Source organism: Anopheles bellator, chromosome 2, assembly GCF_943735745.2.
Source record: "Anopheles bellator chromosome 2, idAnoBellAS_SP24_06.2, whole genome shotgun sequence".
In the NCBI taxonomy this organism is placed as follows: domain Eukaryota; kingdom Metazoa; phylum Arthropoda; class Insecta; order Diptera; family Culicidae; genus Anopheles; species Anopheles bellator.
In genome coordinates this window covers 64,297,368-64,319,235 of record NC_071286.1, presented here as the reverse complement: position 1 = coordinate 64,319,235, position 21,868 = coordinate 64,297,368, and the positions used below count along the sequence as shown (strand labels likewise).

The following is a 21,868-nucleotide window of genomic DNA, read 5'->3' as shown; positions in this document are numbered from 1 at the left end:
ATTCGGACTCGTTTCGGTGCTCTGGCCAGCAAAACTAAATCGTGGTGGTCAAAGTGAAAATTGCGTCTGTTTTGCCAATTTAGCCAGTGCTTCGTCGCGGTACCAGTGTCTGGTGTGTCGCTATTCCGCTGCCACTTCGTTTCTGTACCCTGCTCCTGCGGTAGTCGACTGTCCATTTCCGCGTGTGCGTTCTGCGTAGCAAAAAGTGCAGGAGGAGCACCGTGCGTCTCGTCCCCGAGCACCCAAAAAGCTGGTGTACAGCGCGCTGGTGTTTACAATCCGGGAAAACACCAGGGTTTCGAATTACGGTGTGCACCCGCAACGTGTGTCCCCAGTCCCAGTACGCCAGACGCAGCGCCAGCAACAGCGGCGGAGGCAGCGAAAAAAGCGCAGAAAGTTTGCCACATCACAGCACACCTCGCCGTGTTCGTCGTGCGTGCTCGCCTTTCCCAACAGTCGGCGTCAATGTGCAGAAGCAAGGATGAATTGCGAAATCCAGGACATCCAATCGTTATTGGAATATTTCGCCAAAAATATGTACCGCGCAAAGGATTGTGAAAATGTAGGTGACCATCAGTGCCGTTAGGGATTGGGGGGTGGGGGGCCACCAAAGGCAACGACAAGGGAACAAGGTGTTCCAGGCTGGCGAGAAAGAGAGATGGAGCGAGATTCCGCGGTTCGTGCCGATTCGATGGAACTCCAAGGGCATGTGGGTGAATAATCGAAATGGCGCTTCGATTCGCTAGAAAGGAGGTCTTTTGTGTCTAGGAACACACCAACGTGCCTAAATGCGCAATTGTTGTCAAACGCTCTTTGCAACAGCGCTAGGAGGCGCCCGTCAACGATATTCCCGATTCTCGGGTTGTCTTCTAGCTCGTGTAGTGTGCCGTAATGCTCCAGACTGCTAGATTAGCCAGTAATAACCCTAACCTATTCACCCATATTTCGCTTGACGTTGACGTAAACGTCCTCGGTTTGTTGCGTGTTTTTACGCTGCGATAAGCAGCCCACAAGGTCTCGTGGGCTGGCGCCACGGTTCGCTGTCCGCGGTCCGGTAATCCGCAATCACACACTCACCCGTTGGCGGATGTGTGCGTGAATTCTTCTGATCCCACGGGATCCGAGAGCCAATAACAGAAACATTGTAGAAACAATATGTCATAACACTACCACTATGCACCCCAAGATGCATACACACGCATCCGCGGGGCGCTTGTCGAACATCGTATATTACATGGTCTGCTCCGATGAAGTGCCTTATTTACGTTCGCGGTGCTTATGGCGCGCTCGGTCCCAGTCGAGAAACCGCAAGCAATAACAAGACTCGCTTGACCGGGAAGTGCCCGATACGCGGCTCCATGGCCATGGAGTGAAACGATCTTCTTGCCCCGGTGAAGCTGCCGGGGCAAGAAACCACACCGCGAACAAACACAGGAAGAAAACAAAGCCCCTTGCCAGCACACCAAAACAAAACTTCCTGCGCAAGGCGAATAAAGAAAGTGCATTCTCTTGCCCGCTTTGTTTTGGCTTTCGCCTTGTGTGCGGAGGCGGACCTAGTCGCGGAAATCCGCGGCCTGGTACCGAGAGGGTGTTTTATTTTTATCCTTGCCTCCTCAACCTGTAGACTGTGGGGCTTCACCATCACTCTTACGAAACGGGATGGATCCGACATAAAAAAACACATGAGTGGAAAGTGGCCACGCCAGCAGCCGAAGGGAAAGTGGAAATGGAATGGTATTTTTAGAACACATAAAATATTTTCAATTACTGCAGATATTAAAGGGGGGCGAAGGCGAACTTAAAAACAAACAGTGCCGATAAAAGACGTCGAAGTAACCTACGCGTCGCATCGTTGTTTACGTTGAGCTGGCTCGATTATGATAACGCGTAGTTTGCAAGGACAATTAAAGTCCATTTCGCACGTTCACGTCTTTTTTTGTCTCCAAATAGGTTTTTTCGCCAGCCTGGTGGATAATATTTACAATGCCACCACTTGTTCGCATGCATTGCACATACGTAACTTGTTTTGATCGCGTACAGATCGAACACCGACGGCATTAATGAGCTTTCTCGGAGTGAAATGGTAATGTAAGACTTTACGGGACCATTGAACCAGATCGGACTTTCTACTTTGGAGCACAAATTTCGATCGCACTCGATGAAACGCCAAACCGCCCAGTTATTACGTCTCATTATTGTTGCACAGTGAAGGGTGCGGGTGAACATATCTTGAAGATAAGAATGCAAGCGAACCGCGAAACATGCAAATCCAGGTTCGTTGAACGATAAAAGTAACCACAATGTACCGTTTTCGTTGTTCCAGGGCAATGACGTTATGCATCGGTGTAACGTACTACTCCAACAGGACTACAGTGTGATCGAGATCAGCAACAGCACCGGTGAACTATCGGCCCACTATCCCAGCAACCTGCTCATACCGGAGTACGAGTACAAGAACTTCACCAGCAGCAACAATACTCAACCACCGGCCACCAACGGTTTCGGTAACAGCGATTTCCTGCCCCGCCCAAGTAACGTAGCCACCGACTTACGGTGGCCACAATCACAGCAACCACCCAGCGCTCCACAGCCCCCTGCTCAGCAGCAGCAGCAGCAAACGATCTACGAAACCACGTACGATGGAAACAAGTTGCGTGATTTGATCAATAAGGCACGCTTTGCCCGCTGCCGGGCCCGATTCCCTCTCCCAGTGATACTGTACAAGGGCAAGTACATCTGCCGATCGGCCACACTTTCCGGAGGGCCCGAGATTTATGGACGTTCCGGGCTAGACTACCTCTTCTATAGCCTAGACTCGACCGTTACCTCGCCAACACTGGACGGTTTGTACTGTTGATTACCTCTGTCACGGAATGGTGCGTACAGGACTATTAACGAGCAACTGTTTTCTTAACCCTGCCCGCAGAGGATGCTTACGAGGCACGCGAAACATCGCTGCCCGAGGACACGCTCGACGACGAGCCGATCACCAACAGCGACTGGCAGCTGTTCGATCGCGTTCGCAGCCAAGACATCAAACTGCTGAAGACACTGAACGTGGGCACAATTGTGGACTTTATGGTGGAAAAGAAAAAGGTCAAGTTCGGCATGAACGTAACGTCGTCGGAAAAGGTGGACAAGGAGAAACGATACAGCGAGTTTCGCATCGTTTCGCTCCCATATCCGGGGTGTGAATTTTTCCGCGACTATCGCGACAATAACTACTCAGGCGAGGGGCTGATCTTCGATTGGTCGCAGGCGCACGTCGACGCCAGTATAGGCGTGCCGGAAGACGCGGCAACGGCACTGCTCAACATCGATTGGGAGAACTACAAGGACTGGGATTTGGTGCGGATCACGCAAAACTATCTGAAACTGCTGCTCAAGTATCTGCAGGAGAGCAGTTCCGGACTGCTCATCCACTGTATCAGCGGCTGGGATCGCACACCGTTGTTCATTTCGCTGCTAAGACTGTCGCTCTGGGCGGACGGAGCCATCCATCAGTCGCTAAGTGCGGCCCAGATGCTCTACTTTACGATTGCCTACGATTGGCTACTGTTTGGACACAATCTGCCCGATCGGTTAAACAAGGGCGAGGTGATATTTTTCTTCTGCTTTTACGTGCTCAAGTACATCGCAGAGGATGAGTACAGCATCTTGGGACAGCGGTACGATCGCTTGAATCTTCACGGCCGCGCCAAAAACATTATCCTAACTTACTTACTGTCCCTCTCTTGCAGCTACAAAAGCAAACATAGCAGTGGCAGTAGCAGCATAGGCGTGATACGAACGGATAGCGAAAGCATGCTCGACGGTATTCTGCTCGATGGCGAAAGTCGGGGCTCGAGCGTTTCGCTGAACTCCACTTGCAGTTGCCTTAGCGGTCGTAGTTCGTCGCAACACGACACTCAGACTTGTATCAGTATCGGTGGTGCTGGTGGTGGCGGCGGTGGTGGTGGCAGCGGATCCGGTGGTATCAACGTTACGATCGGTGGTTCGAGTCTCCACCATCCCGATTGTCATTACAGCATGAGCAGTGGAAGGCCGATCGTCGGCGGCCATCACCACCAGCATGACGACAGTTTGAATGCAACCAATGGGTAAGCATGCACGTGGCACGGCTCACTATCGCACTCTCGAGATATTGGCATCGGGGATGGTTTTGCGCAGTCACTGTCTGTAGAATCATTCGATTTACCTCGTTACACCAACAGTTTTGCCAGCATTTCTTCTCAAGATTTGTTTTCTTTTGAAGAGCTCCCTAAAATTCTTCTAAACTACATTCCATTTGGTTTTTGGAGGGAAAATCTCCAAATAGAAGGCAAAATTCTAGTCCCGGCCAAACATGCTTCACTTTGAAGGCCACTTCCGTGCCGATAATGCTCGAGAGCTTGAGATTGTACTACCCATAAAGCCTTTTCCTGTACTTTCTAGAATATTTCTACAGCTTTTACCAAACATTTAGTCAATTTCACGCATTTTATCTGTTTTTTTCCCCCTCACCTGCCTGTTTTATCTTTTCCACTTTTCTCCGTCGGGCCAATGCTTTGGCAATATCTCCTCCTTCCGAATCCCGCCCGATATGTTCCGTTTCCCAATTTCTTCGTCCCTCTGAACCTTTCCACAGTAACGGCTGGTTAGCGCATAGTCACGATAGTAATAGCAGTATTGGATGCATATCGAACGATAGTACTACTAATCTCAGTAATCATTGCGCTTGGTCACCGCAACAGAAAAGGTTAGTAGTGTCCCGGGCTTCCGTCATATTCGGTTTGGCGGTGTCCGGGAAAGCTCTCTGTATCTATGTTCTCCTCGTCGACGAATCTCCAGTGCAGCTGGACTGCAACTGTCTCTTGTTGTAATTTGTTTGCAATTGGATCGACCGATCGCTCGGGGCGATCCCTCTGCTTTTCGTAGTCCTTTGCTATGTCAACACTTGTTCCATGTCACTGCTCCCCACTGGAACTGTTTTGAGTGTAGTTCGTTTTCTTTCTTCCGCAGAACTAGTCCCGTGTCGGTTCCGGTAGCGAGTAGGTTGCGGCAGCGACAAGAATCGACATCCTCGCTGTCGGTCGGCAGCTGGCAGATGATATCGGGAACCGGCAGCCTTCGCAGTACCGGTTCGGCCACGGAACTGTGCAATGCCACCGGGGGAGCACCACATCAGTTGCACCATGTATATAGCCATCTGTTTAGTAACACCAATCACCCGGGTGCTGGGCGGCCGACCGATCATCCTAGTCTCAATGCCACGACCCCTAACGCAAACCAACAGCACCATCCGGCAGCGGTTCCTCTCCACTGTCATTCGGGTCCCTTTGGACACGGGTCCCATCCACAACACCAGCCGTCTCAGGACTCAAGCTGCGGTACGATCATCGACGACGATTGTTTTAACTCATCCTTCAGTCACGACTGTTATGCCATGTAAGTCAGATCGTTAGCGCCGACGAAATTACAAGTCTGAGACGACCGTTTGCATTTTGCGTTTTCTTCTCGTCTTTTAGGCGCCGCGAACGTTTAAACCAGGTGCGCACCCTATTCTACAACTGCTATTACTCGACAATTGCGTTCAAATTCAAAACCGTCCCCGATTCCGCGCTCGGTACCTTGCTCGGTAATTTTGCGGAAAAAGTGGGGCTCGCTCACCGGACTTCGGTTTGATTGTGGTTGGGCCGTCGACCGATTCTGCTCTTCCACACACTTCATGCCCATCGGCGGACACCGTGTTGCCTTTGCGCGTGTGAGAGGGAGTCAGGGAGTGAAAAAAGGAAGTCTTCCGCTCGGAGCGTATTTGGAATTGACACACACTGTCTTTTTTACATTTATTTTAATTTTTTGTTAGTTCTCCCTTCTGTCTATTGGTTCTATGAATTTATAAAACTTATTGGTAAGCGACGCGTGTAACTCAGGGGCAGTGTTTGCACCCCTTTCCGGAAGCGGGTGATTGTTTTGTTCTAATAAAAAGCAGAACACCGATTGTACCAAGTGTGTTTTTTCTAACAATTTGTCCTAAGTTATATAGGAAATGCTTTCGATAATGCACAATCTGTGTTTTGCGTTTCATAGCGCAAAAGCCTCTATTCCAAACACACTAGAGCAAATGCAGGGATAATTAAATACCCACTAAGCATTACTAGAAAAATTTGGTACAGACGACTTATGTTATTACACGCAATACCTAAGAGATAAGTCACATTTGCACATATAAATGTAGCTCGCTGTCTGAGTGATGATTTACTTTCATTAAACCATCTTAATCATTATAGCTCGCTGATCTTCTTAACGTTAGTAATGAAGCTAAAGAATTTTCATTTTTTGGGCACATGTACCCATTTTTCCGTAAACATGAAACTTAATGGTATAACTTTTCTCAGTCATGGATTTCGTGACGCCACTAAACGAAACTTTTGCTACTTTGGACTTTGTGCGCAGGAAAACGTGTCATACGTGCACCTGCAGATGGCGCATCAGACAACCCTTCTGGCGAAACCGTGCGGGACAGTGCTGACAAGGGTAAGGCTTTGCTCCGGTGTGCCGGTGCATGTGCAGCTTGAGAGATTTTCCCTGCGTAAAGCTGTCGTTGCAAACCGAGCACGTGTAGTTTTTGATGCCCTCGTGGATCAACTTGTGCTGCTTGAGTGATCCGCTCTGTGTGAAGCCGCTTCCGCAAATGTCACAACGGAACGGTTTCTGGCCGTTGTGTGAAATTAAGTGGCGATACAGATTGGGTTTATTGCAAAACGATTTTCCACAGTCCAGACAAGGAAAGCGTTGTTTGGGTTCACTTTCCGAGGCTGTTTTTGTTGGCGACACTTTTAAAGGTACCACCACCAGCAGGGGACTACACCTGTCGCTAGACTCTTCGTTTGTGTCGTGCTGGGCCACATTTTGATCATGCTGTTCGTGGTTTGCCACGTCATCGCACGACACTAGCGTTTCATATATCGTCTCCTCACCGTCCGATAACACGGTTACATCTGCATCTTGTTCAAAACTAACCCGACTGACTGGTGAAAGTGGATTTACCTCAACCACTTCTTCCTCCTGTTCGAGGGTCTCGCATTCGATGAAACTACAACCCACATCTTCGCTGATCAGGAGGTCTGTTACAAGATCCGCTTCGCTACTACATTCGGAAGTTTCCGCAGTGCCCGTTTCTGTCTCTTGCCGCCAGCTGGCATCGGTCGTTAGGCACATGGTCCTAAAATCATACACGATTTTCAACACCGCCACACAGCTATCGCATATCATAGATGGCAACCCGTCCGTCGGTGAGATCTGCAGGGACAACGAAACTTTATTAGCACAGGACAGCTAGAGGCAAAATCTACCGCCCAGTCTTCATACCTCCAGTCCAGTACACGCTTCAAACTGATCCTTGTAGCTCCAAAGAGATGTTTTTACAGCTGTATTTTTGCACGCACGGCACACGTTCGGCATTTCGCCGAAGTGATCACTACTTTCTACTAACAAACAATTCATTTCTTCACAGCTTTGACACTTAATTACCCTATCCAGTTGAATCCAGAAAATAGGACGAATTTAGCTTTTATCATTTTGCAATTGAAGGCATTGTTTGTTTTCTGTGTTCCTGTTTTGACACGGAAAATGACAACCAAACTTAAGACGTTCGGGGCGATCCGTCAAAAGTTCGTCAAAGTGTGCCAGTCGAAAAGCTACGGAAATAGCTCCGCAAGAAAAATGTCTGATTATATACAGTGCCCGTTTAACCGTTTGCATCAGGTTCCGCCCAAGTCGTTCGGCAAACACCTCGTTAAATGCCAACGACAGAACCCGGAAATAAAGCTCGAACGCTGTCCACTCAACTCATACCACATGATGCCGAAAGAAAAGATCAAGGAACATCTCCGAACTTGTCCTAGTCGGGGTGAACTAGAGTTGTACCAGAATACCGTGGCGACCACCGCATCGAGCGACGCGAAATATGAATCGAATGCCATAGAAAACCTGATTGTAAACACTCCACCGGAAACCGCCGCCGTGGGATCGCTGCAGGAAGACGAAGAATGCTGGGAGGATGATAACTACAAGCCATACAATCCGGTAGAGTACTGCAAAAAGCGACAAGAGAACGATCCCAGGTTCATAGTTCCTGCTCCTTGCAAGCTGATAGGATTGACAAATCCTCGGGATGATGATGTTGAAGCGGTAGAAAGTGAACCTCTCAAACAGGAACCGCTTGCGGAAAGTGACACGGAAAGTGCCGCAACCTCGACGTTGAACGAAGATGTGGAAGCGAACGTGGTAAAAATTGAACCTCACGATGCACGAAAAGCAGCAGGACCTTCAAGGAGGCAAGAACACAGTTCTCATCGTGGGACACCATATGTTCGAAACACCAAAAATGAACAACACGCGGGGGGCTCTTCTAAGCAAACAGTCGGCGGATACCGATACTACCACAACACAAACACCTTCCGTAAGGACAATTCTTTCGACAGCACTGAGAGTTTGGAGAAAACACCTTACAAATAAGGCACGAGCAAAGCATTTTCAAGCGAAGGTTGCCGATCGGATGCAGCCTACGAGAATATGGAAGCAAATGGACATATGGAAGCCTAAATAGGTTAAGTTTATCAATAACTTTGAAGATCATACTATGGTTCAACGCAAAGAATTTCGATCTGAAACTCCCAAAAGCACCGACAGTGATGCAATAGTCTTATTGAAACTGAACAAATGAACAATTGTAGAGCCAATACCTATCAATAAACGGTTTTCGACAAAACCGTGGAACACCCGGCAATGAATACATTTTTAAGAGTAGACAATCTAATATTGACTGTATGTTCTGTAAGGCTGGATCGTAAGGATTTGTGGCTGGAGTCGTCTGATCTGATGGGACTGTGGGGTTTTTAATTACTTGTTGATTTGAGCAAAATGTTGGCCATCATAACACATCACTGTGGGTTTCGGAAACGAAACAAACATTCTCGTTTCTACTTCGAACAATTCTTTAAAAATTGGCAGCACTGCCAAGATTGACATTGCTTGTCGGATTTGACAACCCCACCGAGTCCTCGGTGGAAATTTGGGCAAACAATTGTGTTTTAAGAAGTTGCAAGGTAAAACTTTTACATTTTCTTCCACCTGATTCCCCGTTTAGCTTGCAAAACACTCCAACGTGTTGATCCGAGGCCCTTAAACTTAACTGCTTCGAAAATTGGTCACGGAATGAAGAGATAAATTAGTATGCTCGGCTTACTCCACCGTTACATCACAGATGCTTTATTTTGATATTAGCCCATGGCCGTTTAGGAAACTACTGATAATGACTCCTTCCATTGGTTTGGTTCCCTAAACAGGATGTCTCTCGGGCCATTCTTCCGTTCGCCATTCACCGACCTGACCGCGTCGATGGTCAACTTCCAGCAATACGATAAATGCGGTCCTCTCGAGATGGCTTCTATCGACTGCCTGGAAGCGTACGGTACAGTTCGAGGCGCCAAGAAGTGTGCCGATCTGCTGGCTGATTTCCAGGAGTGTGCGTTCATGAACAAACAGATCGCAAGATTCCGGGTAGGTAGCGGAATGCTCACCAGTTTAGGAAGACCAACCACGACCGAACGTTTGCCAATATTTTTCTTCCGATTTTTGTTAGGCCATGCGAATGGAAAGACATCGCCAAGGATGGAAGGGAGAACGAAAGGGAGACGAATACTATGCTCCGCCACCGCGCGTAGATGCCTACTAGATGGGTGGTAGTACACAACCACAAACAATAGAGGGACACAAGATGATTCCGTGTAAATTTAATGATGGAATACATTTAATTGCCACTTGAACAACTTTCTTTCAGTGCGAAATTGAACCATGGAATTCTTTCTGGTCACGCTCTTTATTAGTTTCTCTTCTTCGGCTAACCTTGTCTGGGGTAAAGTTTGCCCACTTCGTTGCGCTCTACCATTACGACACACACATTTGTTAATATAACGATCACCCTTACAGTATGGAGCCCCACCCACCTATTGAATGTAACGTTTCATCGAAGATTGATCATACAGCTCCCGATATTACACTTTATACCTGCCACGAATACATTGCATCTGCAACAGGCAGATGTCCTGTTTCGATATGCCCTTCGAATGAGTGTCCACCCTGCGCATTCTGAAAGATACACGATTCGGGATCGGTGGTTCGGTACGCACTTAAACACACCTATAGAAAGATACTTCCTCTCGAACTTATCAGCGGTAAAAATAAGTGTTTTGTCTTGCAATTTTAGCTTGCCGCCAGAAATGAACCGACATAAAAATTAACTATCAACATCCATCACTTTGCTTGCTGCGAATCTTGATTCTGAGACTAAAAATCGTATAAATTTGCTCTGTCGGAATTGCTAAATAATTAAAAATGTTGTCGGAAAAACTGTCTTTAACGGAGATGTGCTGTTCAGAAATGCCTTCTGGAGCTGCGGTTTAAGATGGTTTGCTCTGAAGATGATTTTGGCTTCACTTATAGAATACTCGTTCATCATTTCTTCAATTTATGTGCAATTTATTTGAACATACCGATTTTTCCTCGCACCAACATGATCTCTGCCCCTTTCTCTGCAGCACCTGATTGATCATGTTCTAAACTATACACTGAAACGATTTTACAAGAAAGGAATAGTTCACAGATCGGCACCACCCGTGCCCATCAATCTTTCTATGTCTTTCGTAAGAGAGATGTTTAATCATTTTATTTTTCACTAAATGACTTATCAAAACACAAAAATTCTCGTAAACACACTGTACTCCTGATGGCTACTGACCGCGGTCATCTTCGGTTGTTATTCACTGTTCTGTTTGAATGTAACTTTGAGCTTCTACGCGCGAATGAGTAATGGGGGGCTCTGGCTCCGTGTCAATATGCGATCCATGCGGTTAGCTCCTGCTATTAATCCACAGGGTTTTTTTTCTCCACGATCATCTGCTTATTGCTAGAAACAAATCCTTTTCTCGGTCTTCCGTATCGTTTTCTTAATCAATTCTTTCTCCCACTTCCACTCTGGCCTCCGAAGTCTCGAAATCTCTCCCATGCGCGTCCGCCTTGTGCTTCCGGTGAGGATCAACCTACTTCAGCACCAAGTCACTCAGGGCACGGACAATGGACACAGCGCAACGCTGGAGAGAAGCATGATTTCTGATGGTGGTGGTAGTGGTGTGATTGTGGTAATGGTGCTGCTCCTGCTGCTGCTTTGTCCCCGGTATGCGTGACCCGCTGACCACTCTACTTGACCTTTGCGTAAAAATCGACCTGATCGTTGAACCATCTATAGTACTGAACAGCAGCCTGTTGGGTACTGTTGAAGCACTTTCCCAAATTTTCCACCGAAAGCTGCCCACTAGAAGGGGAAAGAATCACAACAAAATGTGCTTTAATATGACATAATACTTTGTGTAGATTGTTGTAACTATTTGAACTAACGACAGAACAATGGTGACGATAGCGACAAAGTGAATCTAATGGTTTTCATTCAATACACTTACACAAACACCTTTGTCTTGAAGAATTCTACAGTGTGATTGTAGGCGTTGGCGGTGAACGTGCAAAGAGCGTCCAAGGACGAGCAGGCAGCGTCGCCTACTTTTTTCGGCAATCCCGGTGCGTACTGTTCGACCTGTGTGATTTGAAGCAATGCATAAGACGGTCACTCAATCACGCACATACTTTGGACACACCACCGAACCCCGGATACTTACGAAATCGGCCACCACTGGTAGCTTCTGTTGGACCAGCAGCTTGGCGTTCGCGACGCCCTTCTTGGCACCATTCCAGAGAACTTTACTGAATTCTATCGAAAATTCTACGTATGGTCCAAGAGCCTGGAAACACAAGAGTTACGAAGTGGCCAATTGAACACACAAATTACTTGCAAGGAGACACCCCGCGCAAAGGCGGTGGCGGTGCTCCTCCCCTGCGCATACCTTGCTCGTCGCTTGGTAGTAGACCGGAACGTTGGCCTCGGCCCACTTGTAGCCACGGGCACTATACTTCAGCGTGCAGGTCCACCCATCTTGCACCGCCGGCAGCACTCCCGCCTGCTTTAGCGTCTGGCCGGTCAGCGAGGCCTCGAACTTGCCGCCACTTCGGTACGTATCGTACCCTATCAGGGCACCGGTCAGTCCGAACAGCAGGAATGTGGCGAAGAGAAACTTGCAGAGGCAGGACAACACGGAGGAGGAGGCTTTACTGTGGCCTTTGTTGGACGATTGCTTCTTCTTCGATTTGCCTCCCTGCTGCTGTAGTTCCTATGGGGAATCGGGCGGAAACGGAAGGAAAACAATTAACGATCGAATTTCTCACAACCCGCGGTTTGAGGCTAATAACTTCCGTTGCTCAAGCTCAACCCATCAGAGACACTGTGGGCGACATTTCATCAACCCAGATTTACCTTCTTCTGGTTTTGGTTAGTGTTCTGGGCCTTCTGTTTCTGGCTTTTCTTTTCTGCGCCCTTTGCTGCCATCTTTATCTAATACGAATGTGTCGAAATGTACGGGAATGCTGCACCACGGTACGCGCTTATGGCGAAGGGTTTCAGGAACGACTGGTAAATGCTACTTTGCTCTATACACACACGGGCACACACTTTGCACTTTATCAAACCTCTGTGGAGCGGTGGTTTGTTTGGAATGTCAGAGGACTTCGCTACTCTCGGGTTCAAGAAGACTACGAGACAGGACACAACAACGTAGTACTGAACAAAAACCGAATGCTGCACAAAAATAAGATAAATTACTTTCGATTGTAGTGGCGTAAACTAGGCTTAGACTAAAACGCTGCTGGTCGTTGCCGTTCACACTCGATTCCACTGAGCAGAACTAACGACGGGCTCGAAACAGGATAATGTTCTTCTTAATGCAAGTGCTGCAGAGATCTGACCAGCGCTCCGGTTCCGTTCGACCATCGATACGCAGAGTGCGTGAGGATCGAATTCGGCCTCCGTGTAGCGTACAAAACCGTAAGGTTATCTACGAGTTTTTAATTGCTTCCTTCGATATCAGCACGATAAATCAAAGGTCAATGTGTGAAGCCTTTGAAGATCGGTGTTGCGCGATTAGAGGTTGCAACTTCATGGCTCACCGGACAGGATAACTTACGCCGGTGCCTGATGTGCCGAAACGTAACCAGAGCACGAATGCAACTTCTCCATTAAGTACACTAAGCCATGGTTAGCATAAATGAAGCAACCCAATCATCCGCTAAAGGTGCCGATTCGCTTTTTCGCCAAGCAATCTTTATCGTCATTTTATCATCCGACAATAATCTAATCGTGGACAATGTGAAAAAGGGCCTCAATACCACAGCAAATCATCTCACTTTGTGCTGAGAGTATTTGCGTTTCTCATATGGCCAGTGTGAGGTTTCATTCTCAGCCCCTCAGCACCCGGCTCCATCGTTAGCACCCTACACCCTACTTCTATGCTGCGTTGATGATGTTCACCACTGCTCGGAAAAGTGGTTATTTATAACAATCGTTCGTGAGAAGTTACAACTTCGATCGAATCGATCGATTACCTTCCTCCGATCGTACGCGACGCGGGGAAAGAGGATGCCACTAAACACGATCCGCCACCACCAACAAAGAGCGAGAGCATTGTAGGTAATTACGTAAGACGCAAGGGCGTAAACTAAGCGCCTCTGCAACCATCGAGCGCTGTGGAACCGGACAACCTGACGGTATGTGCTGACTGGTATTACGTCGTACCCGAGACGACGCGACAGTAATAGCATTACTTTCGGGCTAAAATTGATGAAAACAATTCATTCGCCAGCGATTCAAGCCCGGAGTGTGGCGGTGTAAACACGCCGAAGGTTTTTTCGTTGCTTCCTTTCCAAAACGTTGTCATCCTTGCTCTAGAATCGACGATCGGCCAGTGGCTCGGACCGAACTGTGCCGCGACCACCTTGCTGCCCAACCAATTTAGGAACGAAAAACCACACTCGACACTTGAGCGCCGCCGAGTTTTTGTTTAAAGGCCTACCTGGCAAGTAGAACCATTCCACCACAATGTCCCATCGACGATCCTCGTTCAATGGCGCTTTTTCTAGGCGCCGGGTTTCGTTCCACCACAAAAAATGGGTAACTTTTTTATGATAAACAAATTTTGATTTTAGTTTGCTGATGGCGCACTCTCGTCAACCTACTAGTGCCTGAATTGAAAGTAGATCGTCACACGCCATCAATGGAGCATTAAACTGTTTCGCAGCAAAGTTGTGAATTTCACGTTCTACCGGAATGCCACGCGGGCTGCCTTTTTTTAGTCCTCCGAATGCACCGATTGTGCATCTCTTTTACTATGTGGCAACGCTGTGACCGATACCGCGTATCAGCAGGCCAATGTATTGCGCTCTTCTCTTATCGGAGCGCGCGAAGTACACGTTTCAAAATGCCCGAAAACCGAATCCACCACTCAGAGCGGGCCACATGGACCGTTGGCGCACATCCAGACAGCTGTTTGCACCGTGGCGTTATCGCGATAAGACGCGAATGTGCGGGGCGTGCATTAATGAAATCTCCGCTTTACGATGCCCATCGAATCTTCACGAATCACTCGGTGCCGTGTGGCTGGCGCGATGGTTACTGGCCTTTCCTTATGGACCTTATCAAAGAATGGTTGTGCCAGCAAAAGGTCAGCATTTATCGATGCCGGAGGTCCACTATAAAACAGTTTACATGCACCCCCCCTGAGAATCCTGATCGACACCGAATCGCGGTCCGAAGTAAACAATCGGTAAACGGTGGGGGGCGTGGGCCATCGTCTTCTGCAAGATCGCGAGAGATCGTGAATGAAATGGCACATGATGTCAGGCCTCGGAATAGGACTGATGAGATCAGCACCGGTGCAGGAGAAGCGCCGGAAGCTTAAAGTAAACTAATAGTCTGAAGTGGAACGAACTAAATAATCTGTCGCCGAACGCATTTCTGGCCCACACTTTCTAATGTGACCAGCAATCGGTCTGCATATTAACGCTCCTAATTGCACGGACGGGGACAGCGCCATGGTAATAGCATTGTTCAATGCATTGGGAAATCCTTTTTGCAACATTTGCCGGCTATCGACAAAGTACGGGGGCCCAGCTTAGGGCCCATCGAACAGACACACACAAACGCAACCAAACGCGACCCACTGCGCCGGTTGGCCACGTTAGCAACCACGCGGTGGCATGCGTAAAGAAGGCGCAAGCAGCACCACCGCGCGCGCCACGATTACTTAACGGTGTCCACGGGTCTCCCTTTCACCCAATTTCTCTTGGGCCAGGACGAACGGTGCCGCGTGTAGGTACATTCCACGCGATGCGGCTTTTCGGAAGCCGAATCTTGCCTAGATGAGGCTTCGAGCAAACTGACGATTGCCGTTACGTAGCGTGCGCGACAGGTTTTTAACACGAAGGCCCGCGCGGAAGAGGAAGGAACCCGCCGCGAGGCACGATAGGAAGGAGAAGACACTCCGTTACGGTAAGGCCTAGTGCACGCGTTGTCTGTGTATGTGTACATTATGTGACGGAAAGCGAACCAAAGGGAGTCTTTTTTGACACACATAATCAAGGCGGCCTGGGCTTGGTGTTCCGCGGTGAGTTGTTGCGAACAGTCTCAGCCATGTTTAACACTGTGCCCAGGTTGTTGCAGGTTTTTTAGAACCGGCCATACTCCCGCAACGAACCGGCGAAAAAGTGTCACGGCAGCGAACGGGTCAAAAACCGCGTTGCTTTACGCGCCACCGGCATGCGTGCGATAAAGAAAGTGATAACAGGAATGTAAGCAAACGTGGGCGGCGGCGGTACCAGTTCTATGCGGTCGGCAGCAGAGGAAGGGCGGGCACACACGATTCATCGATGGGCACCTGCGCGGTGAATAGCGTGTTGTATTTACATAGATTACAACATTCTTTCCGCCACCATTGCCACTTCCGTTCGCCATCGCAACCGACGTGGGGCGAGAAAATTGCTTCGCATCGTGTCCAACAACTCTTGCGCGAAAAAAGTACGGGCCACTCGGTGCTAAATGCATTCGCCGATCGACTGGCCGCTGATTCTCACATCGTTAACACAGCGATCTAAGGGCGATTGCGAGCCACTCGCGAGCCAACGATGGGCACGGCGCTTTGTTAGTAGAAAGCTTGCTACTTTCTCGCTTTCCGTGCCCAGTTAAACGTTAGAAACATCGACGGGCGACCAGCCGAAAGGTTTCCCTTTTGTGGGTTTGCCACGACACTGCGGAACGTTTGGTGTGTTCTCTCACCACGCATCATATTCTACTATGTTTCGAAAACTCGCCACACATTTTTGGTCCGCACGAAGCCACGATGTGGCGGCACAGAACGAACGCGCTAGAATTTGGGATCGTTATCGATTTTTCCTCTCACGTCACTCCGCGGCGCACGCCATTAGGTTCGCGGGACAAATTTCAACCCGAATGGGGTGCCGACGTATCTCTCCGTTGTTAAGCTGCTGCCGAAAACTTCGCGCTTTTCAATTAAACAAACAGAGGTCTTGCATTCCCGATCGGGGTCCCAGTGTACGCTTCGCTCCTCTTCCTTGTTCAACTTCGACTCGTCGCAGCAGCACACGGCTTGCTGCGAAGTAAAACAGAAAGAAAACATCCCCTTTCTGGAGGAGGAAACCGATTAACCGGAGTGAGCAGCCGAGAAAATTTCTCGAAATGGGACGAAATTTTGGGAACTTTCGTTGAAATCCTGGAAACGACACACAACGCACACGCACGCGCGCACACATTCACACTCGGGATACCGCGCGGTCCCCTGACCACCGCACCCTTGCACCGCGGGGAACAACGCCGTTGCAGCGTTATGTTAGGCCGTTGTTTTCCCCTTGCCGACCCAACGACGCCTACTTCGAAAAGGGAAAACGCTTTTGCCGCTAACCCCAAACCTGGTGCTCCAAAACCAACCGTGGCACACGAAACAAGCGGAACGTATTTTCCTTGCCGACAGGAAGGTATGGAAAAACTGGCAATGACGAAATGCGTTGCTTCACGATGCACGATTCACGACAAAATCAACTGACAATTAACGACCGTCGGTGCCAAAAGGGAGGGACACCGAAGGGACGGAAAGGGAGGGAACCGCCGTGTTGTCAGAGCGTGTTTCGCGTTGGCAAAACTTCCCCTTGGCTTGGGAAACGTCAGACCACCGTTTAAATGCCACGGTTGAGGTGTTCGTGATGGGTTTCCGAGCTTCAAGCGAACCGCGAACCGGCGGTTAACGGGTGTTTTTGCCAAATTGAACGGCGTCGTTAAAATATTCGTCTTCTTACCTTCACTACCGTTGTGATTGATCTTAGCGCTTCCACTTCCTTTTTCGTCACATTCAACTCCTTGTTGGTGGTGTCCACATTCGCCAGAAACTGTAGAAAGTGTTCCTCACAGAAGAGCGCTTCGAACACATCTGGTCGACACGTGTAAACCGCCAACTGTGTGGTCCCATCTTGTTGGTCGAGAACCTGCCGACTTTGGTACGTTGAGCCAACTGTGAAGGTGCGACGGAACAGGTCGTTGAGAAACAAACCCTTGCCCGGAAGTCCCCCAGAAACTTACGCAAAAAGTTCAATATCCCTAGCGATGTCTGCAGGTGGTTCCGGTACAGTTTCAACCACACCGTTGCACACTCGGGATCCTCCAACAGGCACAGCGCCATCCCGTAGTGGATCATGGTCGGGCGCGTGATGAAAGAGACATTGTTGAATAGCACCGTGAATGTGGCCGATGCTTTCGGTGATCCGCTCACGTACTGCTCTACCAGCTGGCGGGCGGCACTTTCCAGATCATCGCTTCTCTTCGGCTGCGTCATCGAGCTAAGTATGGTAAGGAACTCGCTACTTCCTAGGTCGAGTCTATAAATAAGCGCAAGACAGCCACCGAAAAAGGTCGTTTGTAACGATTAATGAGATGCCCCGTCTCGGACAGACGGGTCGCACAAGATAGTTGGTTGATGTTGATGGAATTTTATAGATGTCGTGATGGGTTTCCCCGTGGGGTCGGAATGGCATTCAATAAAAATGCCCAAAGTGGGTTTGTGTTGCTGGTGAAATACGATACGTTTCGCAACAACAGGTTGCCCATTTCTGAACGGACCCGGTTGCGTTGCGACATCGGTCGGGCAATAGCCGTTACCGGGGGATCTGCTAAGAACCACAAAAAAGCCACTCGAGGGTATGATCCTTTCAAATCATAATCACACAAAAGGCCACAGTTAGGTTCCATTCAGCGGAACGAAGACCGCAGCGCATTTTACTTAACCTTCCACTAATGTGCGTGACAATAAAAATAGTTTCGTTTCGCAAAAGTAAGCGTGGGATCAGGACACATCGGTTAATCTCCGAGATTAATCCAAATTAGGAAAAGCCGACTCGATGAAACTGTTGTCGCTAACGTCCACTTACCTTTGCCAGGTGTTTCCCGATACTATGCCGTTGGCATAAGAGCACACGAATTCACTGTAGCTTTTCAAATCAAGTACGGGCACCATTATGTCTTGCCACACCTTTAAACCAACGTTCAGATCCTTGTATCCTCCCTGTCCGAGAGCCCACAGCAAGCTAAGCCCAATGTGGCTGCGATTCTGATACGAATTGCGGAGAATGGCGTTGCGCGCTAGATTGTTGACGCAGGCAGGTGGATGGTGTATAGCGATCGCCTGGAGTATCAGCATGTGGCCTTGGTATGGCAAAGAGGCATTCATATCGCTGGCCAGATTGGACAAGGTAAGGTCGTAGAAATATTTCACGTTCTCCTCGCCCGCCCCCTCAATGCAGTCGTCGATTACCTTCCGTACATCCTTCGGCAAGGCATCGTACGGATAGGTGTTCGATGTTCCCCCGTACACGGGGTCACACTCCTTGACGCGCAACTTGTCGTTCAGGGAACTGGTCAGCGCTTTCAGCACCATCAAATGATTGTCTTTAAAGTGTACGTTCACCGCCATGAGCTGGGATTTCAATTCGTCAGCTTCGATGTCTGCGAGTGCAGCATCCAAATCCTTGAAAAGTCGCTTCGTTGAAACAACGGCCCGGTTGCCTTTTTCTGGATCCTTCGGTTTGCTATTGGTACGTGCCGCCTGCTGTTGTCCTGGCACAGGAGTAGTAGTAGACGAACGTTTGTGGCCATTTGACGGTGGGCCACTCGCTGTGCTAGCCGCGGCCTTCTCTTTGCTGTCCTTGAGCGCGATCAGTCTAGCCGTTATCTCGTCCTTCAGATCGGCGTACAGCAAACGAAATGTATCCATTTCAGCTAAAAATATATTTGCAAAGCCACCGGATGCGAACGTGGGAAACGATCAACGTATCGATTAGTATTGAGAACTGCTCAAAAGACAACCAAACGTCGGGTGTGCGACGTGTACGCTGGTAAACTCTACACTGAACGGATGCATCACAGTTGGCCAAATTGGAACCTACCACAGTATCATCTATCTCTTAATGGGTTACTATGGTGGGAGCCGCAGTACCCCAGATCGCATCACTTTCCGACCCAACATATCGGAGGGAGGCCATCCAACCGTTCCAAACTTACCCGCACTATCTTCTATTTTTGGCGCTCTCGCCGATGCATTCTGTGACTTTTTGTCACCCTTCTGCTCTCGAGGTTTCTTCTGTTTGCCAACAACCGCCCATTCGGAAGACATGATGTGGGGTATTTTATATTTCTTTCTCCTTTTTCGATTGTGCCAACACGTCGAACCAAACCGACAATTAAATCGCGGCTTGAGAACAATCAATGATGACAAGATGGAAACAGCATATAATATTGACTATGTTAACTCTTAACCACACAGACAACATCGGAACAAGGCCGAAATATTAACAACACTAAGCCCCGGGTTTAGCTTTGAGTAAAACAAACTAAACAATAGACAACACTTTTCAAGCAGTTCACGCGAAACAGAACCATTTGGCAAACAATTACTTTGACAGCCGGTACAGAGTAGATTTTCCAGATCCGCTTTGTTTTGCTCGCGATTGCTCGTTACAGTGCAAGTCATTAGAATATGTGACACCAATTATTTGCAATAGATGAACAGAAATTGTGTTTCTGGAAGGCACAATTAGCACCAAAAATGCGTGAACTAGACACACACAGGTTTATAGTTTTTAATGCTATTTATTCAAGCATTCTTACTGAAAAAAGCAAACCAAAATGTCGTCGTTTATATCACATATTTTGTTCTCGTTCGTGTTGCCTTCGGCATTTACTACTTCTATCGGCACTGGTCTAGGTCATTAGCAAGGCGGTTATGTGGTTTTCAAGGACTGCTTGCGCCAAATTGGCACCATTTTTCACCGCCAACGAGTAAGCTGATTCTCCGTCTTCATTCGTATCGGTAAAACTCGCTCCACCATTCAACAGCTCGTTGCACGTGTGCGGATGGTTTCCGGCCGCCGCATACATGAGCGCAGTGTTACCAACAATGTCCATATGGTTGATCGAGGCTCCCCTCTCCAGGAGAAGCCGCACGATCTCGTTGTGACCACCGGCACCAGCTAGTAATAACGGGCTAATCATATCGTTTGCTTGTTTATTTGCATCCGCACCGCACCTGAAAGAAATGATAACGTTTAGAACGTTGCCCCGGTGCTGCTCTGGACTGCAGAGGGCATGTACTTTAGTAGAATAGTTACAGCGGCCAGTTGGCCGTAGTAGCAGGCCCAATGCAACGGAGTGTAGTTGTCGGAATCGACCGCATCAACCGATTGCTCAGCACGCACTTGTTCCTCCGTAATTTCACCCTGGCCAGTTTTTTCGTGAAAATTGAGACAAATTTCACTGGGAATGTTGGCCTCCGTGTTACCCCGTTGCAGATTTGTCAAAACCGTGTTCGATGGTTTGTACGGCAGAAATGCACTTTTCCGTTTACCGCTCGCAAGCAGGAGCGGGTTGAAATCATTTTTTCTGTTCGCAGCAATGGACAAAAATCACGTAAAAGCTCATTAAGTTCCCGTAAGAACCAAAGATCACTTACCGATCCTCATCCGAGTTCGGTGAAGAGCTCATCGTGTATCGTTTTACCGCAATTCGTGTTATTCTGTGCCGCTCGTTGTAAGCAAAACAATGGTGACATTCGCGTCAACTCAATCCGTTGAGCAAGGGTTGTATCCGTTGCATAGAGATCTGTTCTATAGAGATTAGCGTCTCTAAAAATCGTGAAATATTTCATGACTATGTTTTTAAATCGAATTAACATAAATTGAATTAACCTAAACATAATTTTGTAATAATTTATAATTTATTCGACCTGTCATTGAATACAAAACACAGCTAGAACAATGGATCGTGAAAAAAAGTCGGATGCTTTTGAGGAAAGTTCGGAGGCTTCGGCCCAATATTTTGCTCCACGTCTTTATTTACAAACAGCAAAAACGATAAACTTAATTTATACGGATGGTAGAATTGAGCTTGAACTTAAATAAACCTCGCTTGATGCCAAAAATTAAAAAAATCTTCTTTACAATTGAATCATAGCAACCATGTGCGAGAAGTACAGTATAAATTAATGTACTGCTCGCAGATCATATCATTCTATCATTTGCTGCACAACCATTCACCACGAAGGTTTTTCCTACGCCCACTGGCATCAACTCTTGACTCTTTACATAACTTTAAACGAAGTATAAAACAGAAGCAACACAGCTCCTTTAAAGAAATTCGAGAAAGGCGCATTATATACAGTTGACATTATAGTCATCACCAAAAACTAGCTTGAGTATGCTCACCAACAACAACAACTAATACATCAAGTACATGTGTTGTTCTTTGCAATCGATCAAAGAATCTAGATTGGGGACGAAATAGAAGTTTCAACACTGAAGTACCTGTAAGAAATGAAAGAATAAATTGAACGAA

The 21,868-nt window shown here is 48.1% G+C and overlaps 6 protein-coding genes across 8 annotated transcripts; 3 read left to right on the top strand and 3 right to left on the bottom strand.

The window, feature by feature from the left end:
* The first annotated feature begins 31 nt into the window (after window positions 1-31).
* LOC131211961 (myotubularin-related protein 14) lies at window positions 32-5,978 on the top strand. 2 transcript variants are annotated; one of them, XM_058205657.1, is made up of 7 exons: window positions 32-562; window positions 2,324-2,843; window positions 2,927-3,668; window positions 3,741-4,100; window positions 4,628-4,738; window positions 5,002-5,427; window positions 5,508-5,978. In XM_058205657.1, exons 1-7 carry the CDS (start codon window positions 482-484, stop codon window positions 5,662-5,664), a joined length of 2,397 nt encoding a protein of 798 aa, XP_058061640.1. In that variant the 5' UTR covers window positions 32-481; the 3' UTR covers window positions 5,665-5,978. The 2 variants fall into 2 exon arrangements, with proteins under 2 accessions (XP_058061640.1, XP_058061641.1); XM_058205658.1 differs by lacking the exon at window positions 4,628-4,738.
* On the bottom strand, window positions 5,806-7,544 carry LOC131211962 (zinc finger protein 70-like). Its single transcript, XM_058205659.1, has 2 exons — window positions 7,351-7,544; window positions 5,806-7,281 (listed from the first exon to the last, which is right to left on the bottom strand). Exons 1-2 carry the CDS (start codon window positions 7,483-7,485, stop codon window positions 6,445-6,447), a joined length of 972 nt encoding a protein of 323 aa, XP_058061642.1. The 5' UTR covers window positions 7,486-7,544; the 3' UTR covers window positions 5,806-6,444.
* Window positions 7,538-8,759, top strand: LOC131211963 (uncharacterized). The gene has a single exon (XM_058205661.1). The coding sequence runs from the start codon at window positions 7,612-7,614 to the stop codon at window positions 8,497-8,499; it is 888 nt and encodes a 295-aa protein (XP_058061644.1). The 5' UTR covers window positions 7,538-7,611; the 3' UTR covers window positions 8,500-8,759.
* A 234-nt stretch (window positions 8,760-8,993) lies between these two features.
* Window positions 8,994-9,843, top strand: LOC131211771 (uncharacterized). The gene is made up of 3 exons (XM_058205376.1): window positions 8,994-9,089; window positions 9,330-9,543; window positions 9,626-9,843. The coding sequence occupies exons 2-3, from the start codon at window positions 9,331-9,333 to the stop codon at window positions 9,716-9,718; spliced, it is 306 nt and encodes a 101-aa protein (XP_058061359.1). The 5' UTR covers window positions 8,994-9,089; window position 9,330; the 3' UTR covers window positions 9,719-9,843.
* A 522-nt stretch (window positions 9,844-10,365) lies between these two features.
* Window positions 10,366-19,652, bottom strand: LOC131211770 (transmembrane protein 214-A). The gene is made up of 8 exons (XM_058205375.1): window positions 19,541-19,652; window positions 18,412-19,258; window positions 17,567-17,862; window positions 17,287-17,417; window positions 11,937-12,260; window positions 11,712-11,834; window positions 11,499-11,629; window positions 10,366-11,353 (listed from the first exon to the last, which is right to left on the bottom strand). Exons 1-8 carry the CDS (start codon window positions 19,650-19,652, stop codon window positions 11,239-11,241), a joined length of 2,079 nt encoding a protein of 692 aa, XP_058061358.1. The 3' UTR covers window positions 10,366-11,238.
* Window positions 19,653-20,120: 468 nt separating this feature from the next.
* Window positions 20,121-21,056, bottom strand: LOC131210438 (ankyrin repeat family A protein 2). Of its 2 annotated transcripts, none has more exons than XM_058203688.1 (3): window positions 20,988-21,056; window positions 20,630-20,917; window positions 20,121-20,564 (listed from the first exon to the last, which is right to left on the bottom strand). In XM_058203688.1, the coding sequence occupies exons 1-3, from the start codon at window positions 21,017-21,019 to the stop codon at window positions 20,240-20,242; spliced, it is 645 nt and encodes a 214-aa protein (XP_058059671.1). In that variant the 5' UTR covers window positions 21,020-21,056; the 3' UTR covers window positions 20,121-20,239. The 2 variants fall into 2 exon arrangements, with proteins under 2 accessions (XP_058059671.1, XP_058059672.1); XM_058203689.1 differs by having other exon boundaries at window positions 20,407-20,564; window positions 20,647-20,917.
* Between the last annotated feature and the right edge of the window lie 812 nt (window positions 21,057-21,868).

What these genes read in the sequence shown, in the direction of transcription:
- LOC131211770 (XM_058205375.1), bottom strand. Translation starts at nt 19,652, where the DNA reads ATGTCTTCCGAATGGGCGGTTGTTGGCAAACAGAAGAAACCTCGAGAG. An exon ending in AGGGATATTGAACTTTTTGC is followed by an intron (nt 17,418 to 17,566) that starts GTAAGTTTCTGG and finishes CGTGTCGACCAG; the next exon opens with ATGTGTTCGAAGCGCTCTTC. An exon ending in ACTACCAAGCGACGAGCAAG is followed by an intron (nt 11,835 to 11,936) that starts GTATGCGCAGGG and finishes TTGTGTTTCCAG; the next exon opens with GCTCTTGGACCATACGTAGA.
- LOC131211963 (XM_058205661.1), top strand. Translation starts at nt 7,612, where the DNA reads ATGACAACCAAACTTAAGACGTTCGGGGCGATCCGTCAAAAGTTCGTC.
- LOC131211962 (XM_058205659.1), bottom strand. Translation starts at nt 7,485, where the DNA reads ATGAATTGTTTGTTAGTAGAAAGTAGTGATCACTTCGGCGAAATGCCG. An exon ending in AAGCGTGTACTGGACTGGAG is followed by an intron (nt 7,282 to 7,350) that starts GTATGAAGACTG and finishes TTGTCCCTGCAG; the next exon opens with ATCTCACCGACGGACGGGTT.
- LOC131210438 (XM_058203688.1), bottom strand. Translation starts at nt 21,019, where the DNA reads ATGAGCTCTTCACCGAACTCGGATGAGGATCG. An exon ending in CCGAACTCGGATGAGGATCG is followed by an intron (nt 20,918 to 20,987) that starts GTAAGTGATCTT and finishes TGCTGCGAACAG; the next exon opens with AAAAAATGATTTCAACCCGC. An exon ending in GCTGTAACTATTCTACTAAA is followed by an intron (nt 20,565 to 20,629) that starts GTACATGCCCTC and finishes CATTTCTTTCAG; the next exon opens with GTGCGGTGCGGATGCAAATA.
- LOC131211961 (XM_058205657.1), top strand. Translation starts at nt 482, where the DNA reads ATGAATTGCGAAATCCAGGACATCCAATCGTTATTGGAATATTTCGCC. An exon ending in GCGCAAAGGATTGTGAAAAT is followed by an intron (nt 563 to 2,323) that starts GTAGGTGACCAT and finishes TCGTTGTTCCAG; the next exon opens with GGCAATGACGTTATGCATCG. An exon ending in AGTCACGACTGTTATGCCAT is followed by an intron (nt 5,428 to 5,507) that starts GTAAGTCAGATC and finishes CTCGTCTTTTAG; the next exon opens with GCGCCGCGAACGTTTAAACC.
- LOC131211771 (XM_058205376.1), top strand. Translation starts at nt 9,331, where the DNA reads ATGTCTCTCGGGCCATTCTTCCGTTCGCCATTCACCGACCTGACCGCG. An exon ending in AACAGATCGCAAGATTCCGG is followed by an intron (nt 9,544 to 9,625) that starts GTAGGTAGCGGA and finishes GATTTTTGTTAG; the next exon opens with GCCATGCGAATGGAAAGACA.